At 44.5% G+C, this 9,951-nt stretch overlaps 1 protein-coding gene across 1 annotated transcript; it reads left to right on the top strand.

Annotated features, from left to right (window-relative positions):
* Positions 1-4,174: 4,174 nt before the first annotated feature.
* LOC147440779 (uncharacterized) lies at positions 4,175-7,457 on the top strand. Its single transcript, XM_086482612.1, has 2 exons — positions 4,175-5,978; positions 6,057-7,457. The coding sequence occupies exon 1, from the start codon at positions 4,349-4,351 to the stop codon at positions 5,666-5,668; it is 1,320 nt and encodes a 439-aa protein (XP_086338738.1). The 5' UTR covers positions 4,175-4,348; the 3' UTR covers positions 5,669-5,978; positions 6,057-7,457.
* The last annotated feature ends 2,494 nt before the right edge of the window (positions 7,458-9,951 follow it).

Raw genomic sequence — 9,951 nt, 5'->3', positions numbered from 1 at the left:
CTCTTATATCACCCTCCGCCTTGCCGCCGACACTACCTCAATCCCTACTACAACACCCTCATCCGCCACATTGGCCCACCTTGTAGCCCTTGATCTTGTTGTGATAAATTGACTAAATTTGAAGGTTTTATATCAAATTACAATATTTTTTTAAAATTTTGTGGTTTCTCAACTTCATATTTAAAATTTAGAGGTAAATTTCAAAATTTGTAGGTGGGATAACAATAAATCTAGGTTTTTCTGGAGCACTACTTAAGTGGTTGCTTTTCTTCACCTGTTGTCTGTCTTCAACCATTGTTGATCGACCGCCTCGAGTCTGCTTTGGCGATTGCATAGGGCCCCATCACCCGCATGCATGTCCACACGCATCTTGCCAAGTCATTGAGAAAATCCTTTAAATGTGCAAAGATTTAAAAAGCGTGCTTTGAGAGAGCTGACCCTTCACTTGTAAGCATATATCCATAGAGTAGAGTGCTTGGGATCTATGTGTCTAGAAGCCCTTCTTGCTTCAAGAGCTTTCATGAGGGAAAATATGTGCCAGTTAGCTAACTGCAGCTTGAGCCCTTTCTCCAACCTCCTTTGCATGCATGGATGGCTCTAATGGATTAAGCTCCTTTTCATCTTTCTATATTACCCATTCTATTGCTTAAACGGCCATCTTGCAAGGCATGGTTAACAACCTGTATAAACTTTTTAGAAACATGGTTATAATACAAAAAATCAAGTCAACCAAAACAAAACCCCAAAACAACATGAGCATGTAAAACCAGTGAGCTCAAAAATAAGGATCGGGTGAGTGGATGCAGCCCATACCTATTCCATGTTCCGCAGGCACTCTCCCTCCTCCACACATATAATAAGCAACACAAAAAAGCAGAAACTGCAAGTTTGTTCCTTCGACGGTGCAATCAAGCTCCTTCCTCCACAAAACGTAGATTCCGCAAGTTTGTACTCTCAGTGAATCCTTGCAACACTTGAAGAGAAAGAGAGAGAGAGAGAGAGAGAGAGAGACTTGACCTGCCGGCCGCTTATTGTTGGAAGACCTGCCACCTATGCCTTGCAATAGGATTTCTGAAAGAGAAATTAGTGCAGCAGGACTCTCTCTCTCTCTCTCTCACACACACACCCATCTGTGTGCGGGCGATTAGTTGCAGATGTATTTTAGGATGCACACACACGATTGCAAATTCTTTGTAAACTTAATAATAAACCATCTTTTTTTTTTTTATGTGAACTCTCCCTACACAACACAAGGCAAATATTACCAATTTAGCAAAAGTTTACTTAGGTAAAAGTTTACTTCAAACTTCAATGTTTCATGCTTTCGGCCCAAAATCCTTTCCTTTGCCAATGAGCATTCACTTCCTATTTCCAAACTCCATATCTTCATATCTTTAATGATGGGCATTCACTTCCTATTTCAAAACTCTAGACCTTTAAATCCATCATTAGATTTGGCATACTAGTCATGCACATTCCTTGGTGTAGAGGAAGGGAGCATGAAATCTTTGCAAAAAACCAAGGGGTTTTCAAAGATGTATGAATTCAAAGGTCCTAGAGCTAAACCTCAAGAAAGTGGAGAAGAACATGACATCCATACAATTCATTAAATAACCATGAGAATTCTTAGCACAAAGAAGAAGTTATTTTCATAGCTGCACTCAAACGTCTCCATGAAATACACACAATTCAACTTTGGCCTACATGTTGTGCATGTATAGATTGTTGTTAAACCTGACTATAAGTGCAATAAATTTATTGAGTTGCAGTTTGAGCGATAGAACCTCTCGCCTCAAGGACAAGCTTTGCTCTTGCAACTGGCATATTTGTACATTTGTCACATTGATTTCAAATTGTCTATAGAGTGTTGAAGCGACTCAACAAGCTATCGCACATAGCTCCGCAGGCCACCACCACCTTGGTCATGCAACTCGTTCCATATGTAGATGAGAATCTCCTATAGCTTTTTCGGTGTTGACTCATCTGTGACAGCAAGGGACTCGTCTACTTGCATATCAGAGAACCCGAGCGGCGGGCTCTCTTTGTCCATTGGTTTTCTGCATGGGGAGAAACAGTTTAGTGGCACATCTTGCAAGCAAAAACAAAAGCTCACCTTGCGGAGCAGCATAGCACATTTTCAAGAGGAGATCGTAGTGATGCCAGTCTGGTGCACCAAGGGGACGTAGATGTCTCCGATATGTGGCTCCCCCTCTTCGTCGTCTGTGGCAAATCTTCTTTGCTCATTCACCTCAGCAACAACAGCAGCCGCAAAAGCTGGGACAGTGTTCGTGAGGGTTTTGCTTCACACGCGGGAGACAGTCAAGCTCGTGGAATGGTGCAGCCCAGTAAACCATGTTCACCACATTACCTGCTTATACTATTTGTTCCCACCGAGTCCTAAACCAGTCTACGTGAGGCTGGTTGTTCGCATATAGATCGTCCAACACAAAAATGGTGACTACGTCCTGGTAAGTGGTGCTCACTGGGAAAACCGTGCATGTCCACAATGCTTTTATTTTATTTAGACACATACCTCGCCCTTGGAATGGTGTAATCCACAAGGACGAGGGGTAGTACTTCCCAATGTGGATCATTTTCTGGTGTTGCAGCTTGAATTTCTAGAACATCAGTGCGCGGTCAAAAATATTTCCATGCGTAAGGCACACGCGGTGCTTCTTGTCGTCCGCCACGTACAAGGTGAACAGCTCAATACCTTTGTTGATGTCATCCGCAATAATGTTGTGCTCCACCTTCTGGAAGTGTGGCTTGCCTTCGTCCTTCAGGTAGTAGCCCACCATGCCTTCATACGTGTGCATGTTCTTCTGCCCGCAGAGGTTGACAGATAACGATTCCCCTAGGAGCGCCCGTCTTGTCCCACCCTAGGTACGCTTTTAACCGCTTGTTAACCGCAACAAGGGAGTTGCAAACCAGTCGCACGATCATCTGAACGTGCAGGTGGTATGAGTTGTCCCCCTCTCCACCTAGCATAGGCCAGCAAGTGTCTCCTTCCACAAGAACTTGTATACCACGGTAGGAGCGACACGTCTATATCCCTCCCTCCTGCGGACACGATCACACTGACCTCCAGAAGCTTTTGCAGTCTTCTTGACTCTGGCTTCACCGCCCTCTCTTTGCTTGGCAAGGGGGGCCGGCCCCTCCTCTTCCTCGGGGGGCTGGTCGGCTCCATAGCAGGAGCAGAACGTGCTATCTCTCTCAGCCGCGATATCTCGCGTGCACGATCGCATGCGCAACACAACCGCATGCACAACGCAGCTTGTTGAGGATCAATAAAAGGCAATCACCTTAGTTAAACCAAAGAATCCACACCATTATGCTTGCATTATAAAGTGACGATTCCTTCAACTCAGCGCCTGAGGCGAGACAAGGGCCGTGCGAGCAACAGAGGGGAAACGAGTCCTTCAACGCAGAGTGTGGGGCGAGAAGAGGGCTATGCGAGCGAGGGCGTGGGTAGGAAAGCAATGCAAGAGCTGTTTTGCAGCACCCACATACACATGGAAACGCCACGCCATACCTGCAGCCGTATCTCCTGCAGATGTGGGGGGGGGGGGGGGGGGGGGGGGGGGGGGGGAGAGAGAGAGAGAGAGAGAGAGAGCAGCTCGGGCGGCAGACAGAGAAAGAGAGAGAGAGCATGCACGCCCCCAATTAGCCCTTCGCGCATGTTGCCATCAAGGCTCCCGCATTCAGCAGCTAGTGAGGGAGCTCGTTTCTCGAAACTAGGCGCCATTCAAATTTAAAAAAAGAACCAATCGACAGAGGGAGAAATCAGAATCTAGGAGGGAATCTCGATTTTCCCTTGATTTATCGCGGTTCAGACATAATGAGTTCCCACTATCTTATTTCAACCAATCAACATTTTTGGCCTATCAAAAAATGCTTGAAAATACAACTCTGCTTTTTTCTGTATTTTAGTCAACAAAAAGAGAAAGCATCTCGATAGCCTTTGACCTTTAGGCAGGCCAAAAAAAAGTGGTGAACCGTGAACACCAGTCTTAGGGCGTGGTCAGGCGAAGCTTAGTTATCTGTAGGCCTGCGAAGCTCTGACTACAACAAGTGCGGCAATGCAGAACATCACCGGGAGCAATCGGTAGTGAGAGGATAATCGAGGCGCAAACAGGAGAGAGGACACACAAGGGCTGACCGGCACGAAAACTGCTAGTGACAACACTACGCTGGTGGAAAGCTACACGTTGTCAAGCTTGGTCGAGGCTTGTAACGGACAACTAAGCTTCGTGTGTGAGCTCACCGACCGGTTGCGTACTGTTTCTAGTACCGGCCGTCCGTTCAGCAGCAGACGCTCTCTCTCTCGCTCCCGCTCTCTCTCTCGTGAATGGAGGCAGTGCGTGCAGGCAAGGCACAGCTCCGCTTCCAGCTTGCCCGTTCCTCAAGCACTGCTACTTCGAAGGCTGGCTTTGATAAGCTAGTAGACACGATCTGCACGCTCATCGACAAGGAGGATCAATGGAGTGCTTCTTTGGAGAAGTCCATCGCCTCTGTTGCGCCCAATTTCCACTCCAGGCTCCTCTTCCGGATCCTCAAACTGCAAACCCATTCTCACATGGCTTGCGGAGTCTTCCATTGGGCCTCTCGCTTACCCAACTTTGCCCACAGCCCCTTCACATACTGTGCCCTCATCGAGGTCTTGGCTCGCGTCAAGGACTTCGATCAGATATGGTCTCTCATACATTCCATGCATGCAGCCCGCATCCCTCTCTCCCCTGTTCCATTCACCACTCTGATCAATGCATATGCAAATGCGGGCCTTGTCGAGGAGGCTCAAACTGCATTCGACGCCATGGCTAGATTCGAGTGCACGCCCAATATTTATGCATACAATGCTCTCCTTGACGCGCAGATTAAAGCGCAGAAAATCCTCGATGCCTTCAGCACATTTAACTCGCTGAAAGATCATGGGTTCACCCCAGACGTCTTTACATACACATCAATGATCACGGGTCTGTGCAATGCTGGCAAAGTTGATCAAGCATTAGAACTCATGGAAGAGATGATGAACAAGGGTTGCATGCCGAACACTTGGACATTTACTGCAGTAATACAGGGTTTGCTCAAAGCAGAGAAAGAAAAGGAGGCCTTGTTAACACTTGACAGAATGCTGGACGCTGGTTGCACACCAGACACGATCACATACAACTCGCTCATGCAATGGTTCTGCTTGAAGGGGAACGTCGATAAAGCGATGGATTTGCTTGAGCAGATGACTATGAAAGGGAGCATGCCAGATTCATGTACGTACGAAATTCTAGTGGATGGCCTGTTTAAGGAAGGTAAAACTGAGGCGGCTGTTGTTATTATAAGAAAAATGGTCGCAAATGGTTGCCATCCCCATGCTTCCACATTCAATTTGCTGACGCAATGGTTGTGTAAGGATGCAGCCCCAGAGAATGCAGTAAGCATTCTGGACTGCATCTTCAGTATGGCTTGTCGGTCTCATGGCTATAACCATTCTGTTCTGACTGATGGGCTGCTAAAGGCGCAAAGAGCCGACCTCCTCTTTGTGACTGTGAAAGGATTGCTAGCAAAGGGAATTTGTCCCGATGAAACCATTTGCACACCTGTGATTAATTGGTTATGTAAGCAGGGACGGACTGGTGAGGTTGTTGAGCTGCTGGAGAAAGTGACTAATTTCTAGGCCTTGGAAAGTGAAGCCCGTGGGTGATGAGGTTGTGTTTTATCATGTGTAACAAAATGCGAGAGGTTTGATGCTGCCTGTACAGATATTGGTCATATGCTCAATTGCAGAGGTTGCGTAAGCTAAGTAGCTAGATCAGAAGCTTGTGGTATGGTGAAATGATTACAGGTTTTTGGATGATGCTGCAAATACATGCAGCTGGTAAAAAGGGGATAAAACCTTGCATGTGACGGAATGATCGCAAAACGGATTATGGTGCTTTATATGCTCCGAGCATGGTTGTCGACATGGCTCATCCCAGATGTCTGATGTGAGTTTGGCAAAGCAAACAGAATTTATAATCGCTTTTCTTTCAGCTTCTTATTGTCCATGAAATTGTTGTGCACAGAGACTTTTTCCAGGTTGCTTATGCCTATTTGATTGCATTATGGCACTCTTATGTTCTGGAATCAATGCATAGTCTGAAGGCAGCCCAAGTTCGATGTTCAAAGAAAGGAACAGTTTGTTAGAACAGATTAACCTTGATGGTTATATGGTTGCTACTCCATTATATGGCAGATCACTCGCCAGAGAGCCATATGGTTTGCCGACAACCTTAATCGGAACACATTGACCATAACTGGTAGTTGCTATGGCAGTCTAATGGTTTAACTGGGAAACGACATGCCTGGCTCGAGTGAGCACAACAATCAACTGCCCACTTACAGAAAGTTTGCCTTGAAGTCCTCTCATTATCAAGACTGCCATGATAATCAGCTGGTAATTCAAAGTCCTTGTATTTGGAACTCGATTTATGCAAGCCTACTCTTGGACATTGATGGCCTAAACAGGGTGTCTGTAGTTGTGCTTTTTCAAGCGATACATGGTCGAAAATGCGTACACATTTTAAACAAATTCTGATCTTAATGGCTGTTTAATGTTCATGATTAAATATAGCTTTAAGAGTCACTGCCACTATGTGTCATAAAACAAAAACAGTGAAGCATGATGGTCTCCCTATTTGTCCACCTCTTTTCTCAAAGCATCCTATCCCTTCATTCTATAAATGTACAAGTAGCATGCTCTCTAAAGTATGCAGGGAGGCAACTGGGTGGAGGATAACATAACTCCGTGATGGTGAGATAGCCTCTCTTTATGCCTTTGTCAACAAGTGTGTGTGCTTTCTTCTTTTCCCCAAGAAGCATCTATGCGAATCATTTTCGGGCTAGCGCCCTATCACTTTCATGCCAGCTATATGTAAGTTGGTCAGTAAGATGTTGGCTAATAGAGTTAAGGGTTTCTTATATGATGGATTACATCATGCTCAGTATGGCTTCATTCTTCACAGACAGAGTAGTAATAATTTAGCTAATGCATATACTGGCATGGAAGATGCCAAATACACTAAACAAAATGTGCTTGTGTGTCAAGTTGATATTGAAAAAGCCTTTGACACTATTAGCAGGGATTACATTGCTATGACTATGGCACAGTTGGGTTTTGGATTGAGATTGCAGCCTATAATGTACTGGCTTTACAATGGTAGTGATGCTTCCTTGATACTTGGCTCTTGGCTTATGGATGGTTGCGATTTACAAAGATTTATTAAGCAAGGTTGCCCTTTGAGTGCCTTACTTCATGCTACAGCTACTCATCCTTTGCTTACATATTTCAATCATTTGTTGACCTCCAGTGCATTGCATGGTTTGCAATTGCAAGACGGTAAATCATTTGTAGTTCAAGCTTATGCTCATGATTCCTTTTTCATGCCCCGCAATATGCAATCAGATGTACAGATGTTAGTTGGGTAGTTTGGTGGGCTAAAATCATTACTTTAAGATGTGGAAAGAGTGAAAAATTATTATTCCTATGCAATGAACAAGCCAAGGAATGGTGTCTCATCCTTGAGGAAGCTTGGACATGCATCTCAAAGTCATTGTCATCCAATGGATTGATTAGTTAAGGGAAATTACAAAGGATATGGAATCCTATGTGTATACTAAACATTATCACGTTTATATACCACTCTATGCACAAGAAGATTTAAAAATTTTCTCATGTAGAAAAACGAAGTCTTTCCCATTGTTTTTCATACAATGCATAACATCGTGAGCTTCTACTCGAGAGGCACCGCATACCTAGCTAGGTACGATTGGGGGCAGGGGACCACTGGCCCTCCCACCGGGCCAACGGTCCCCTGCCCCCAACCGTACCTAGGTAGGTATGTGGCGCCTCCCTCACAGAAGCTCATGGTGTTGAAGTAAGTCACAATGTGGGAATTATTGTGAGAATTTGTCCAAAACTTCTTGTGATGTTGGCTTTCTAACTTTTCATATCAAGTAGAAATGGATGTTTAAAGATTTTGACAAGGTCCAATCCTTATGATTTAAAGTCAAATGTAACAAGAAGATGTGAAAAGGAGTCTAGAGGGTTTTAAGTCAAGAAGATAAAGCATTTAAAGGGCAAGAAACCCCAAGAAGACCATGAATTATTAGACTCAAGTTTCATGTACAAGGCTATGACAAAGAGAATTTCTATCCTTGTCGATCGAAGTCTTATAGGCTGCACCATCACTTCATAATTTATCTAGTATCACAAAAAAGTATTACATTCACGTATCTACCTCCTAGTTAATGATAAGGGAGACACTTTACTTAATGCTCTTTTTGCAGATGATGTTTGCAAAAGAATTCTCTCCTGTGTCCCCAAAGAGTTGGTCTAATGGTAATGGTAAGGCTTTGGCCTCTCAACCCATAGGTTGCGCGTTCAAATCCTCCGTTGGGTCACACTCTAGAGGGACACCTTGTGCTCACTTGGTGTTCACGTTGCTAGGGATCTTGCCCTTTGACACTCTAGTGCATCCTCCTCCTCGAGTGGGTGACCCGAGGAGGAGGTTCCTAGCTGGTTACTATGAGTTCTCTCCATTGTTCTCAGCACGTGGTGTCCAAATGACTTTAAAAGATACCTTTTTTGAAACAATCTGTACCCTTAGCATCTCTGGACCCCCTGCCGCTTCTTTGTCTTCGTCCTCGTAGCTTCGGCGTAACATGGGTAATATTTGGAAGGGATAAGCACCCCACCCTGTGGGCCCTCTGGTGTGTCAAAAAAAAGACAAATTCTCTCCTACAAGTGACCTTTTCTCATTTACAAGAACTTATCTTGTTTATTAAAGTAATTGGACACTACTTCAAAGCAATTTTGAATTGTTGGATTTGGATATTGTATAGGCTCTACCTTATAGGACAACATGTCCCTTTCTTGGAGAAGATGGCAATAGAATTGAATTCATACCTTTAATTTTTTTCTCACACAAGAAACCTCTCTATAGAATTCTACTCTACAGGAAGAGATCATGGCCTAGATGAATGAGCCATTGAAAAAAGGAAAGATACATTCTAATTATCTACTAGCACACATTGGATATACCTTTCCCACTATAATAAGATAGACCTTGTAGGCTAGTATCCTTCAAAACAAAGACTTGTCATCCTATAAAGCAAAAAAAAATTCATTTGCACCCCCCATTCAAAAGAGATTTTTAATGGTACACTTAAGAGATACCCCTATCAAAGCATAACCCTCTGCACCCCCTGTTCAAAAAGAGATTTGCAATGGTACATTTAAGAGATAGCCCTATCAAAGCACAAGCCTCTGTTGGAGCTAAAGACAAAGTGCCTTTACCTGGGGCCGGATGTCCCTAGTGTCTGGCCGCCCACTGCCTACACCATCTTTATTCTTGTACATATACAAAGAACAAGAAGCCTCTCATTCTAAAGTGTTTCTCCACCCACACATCATAGTGCACTTCTCTTCTCCTTCTCCCCTTTCCCGCACGCAGCATGCACACATGTATCTATGCACCATTTAACTCTTTCAACCGTATCAAAGCTACAGTGCTCCCTCAATGTCGACGGGCTTGGTGGCGTCGGATTGGAGGCTATAGAGACAAAGGTGGAGCGGGATTGCTCTAGTGAGACACAATTAGTGTTGTCAGAGTCTATGTAGACAGAGGTAGAAAGGGTCTACTCCCTAGAGACACAGACAAAGATGTTGGACATGGATTTCTTCGATATGCTCATGCTAGAGGTTGATTAATTGATGTCAGGAGAGGGATGTAGCCATCCTAGTGTCGACGATGACACATCCATACATGATGAGTTGTCATGATGATGTAATGCATTCAGATAGTGTTGAGGAGGTTAGTACAGCCAGGTTTACGCAGATTTTGTCAACTTTCAAGTGTCTCATGTACGACCTATTGGTGGTGTCGAGGCGGCCTGACCTAGCATCTGGAGTGGGAGCAT

The sequence above is a fragment of the Adiantum capillus-veneris genome, chromosome 15, assembly GCF_014529385.1.
Source record: "Adiantum capillus-veneris isolate H3 chromosome 15, ASM1452938v2, whole genome shotgun sequence".
In the NCBI taxonomy this organism is placed as follows: Eukaryota; Viridiplantae; Streptophyta; class Polypodiopsida; order Polypodiales; family Pteridaceae; genus Adiantum; species Adiantum capillus-veneris.
This window is presented reverse-complemented; position numbering and strand designations above follow the sequence as displayed.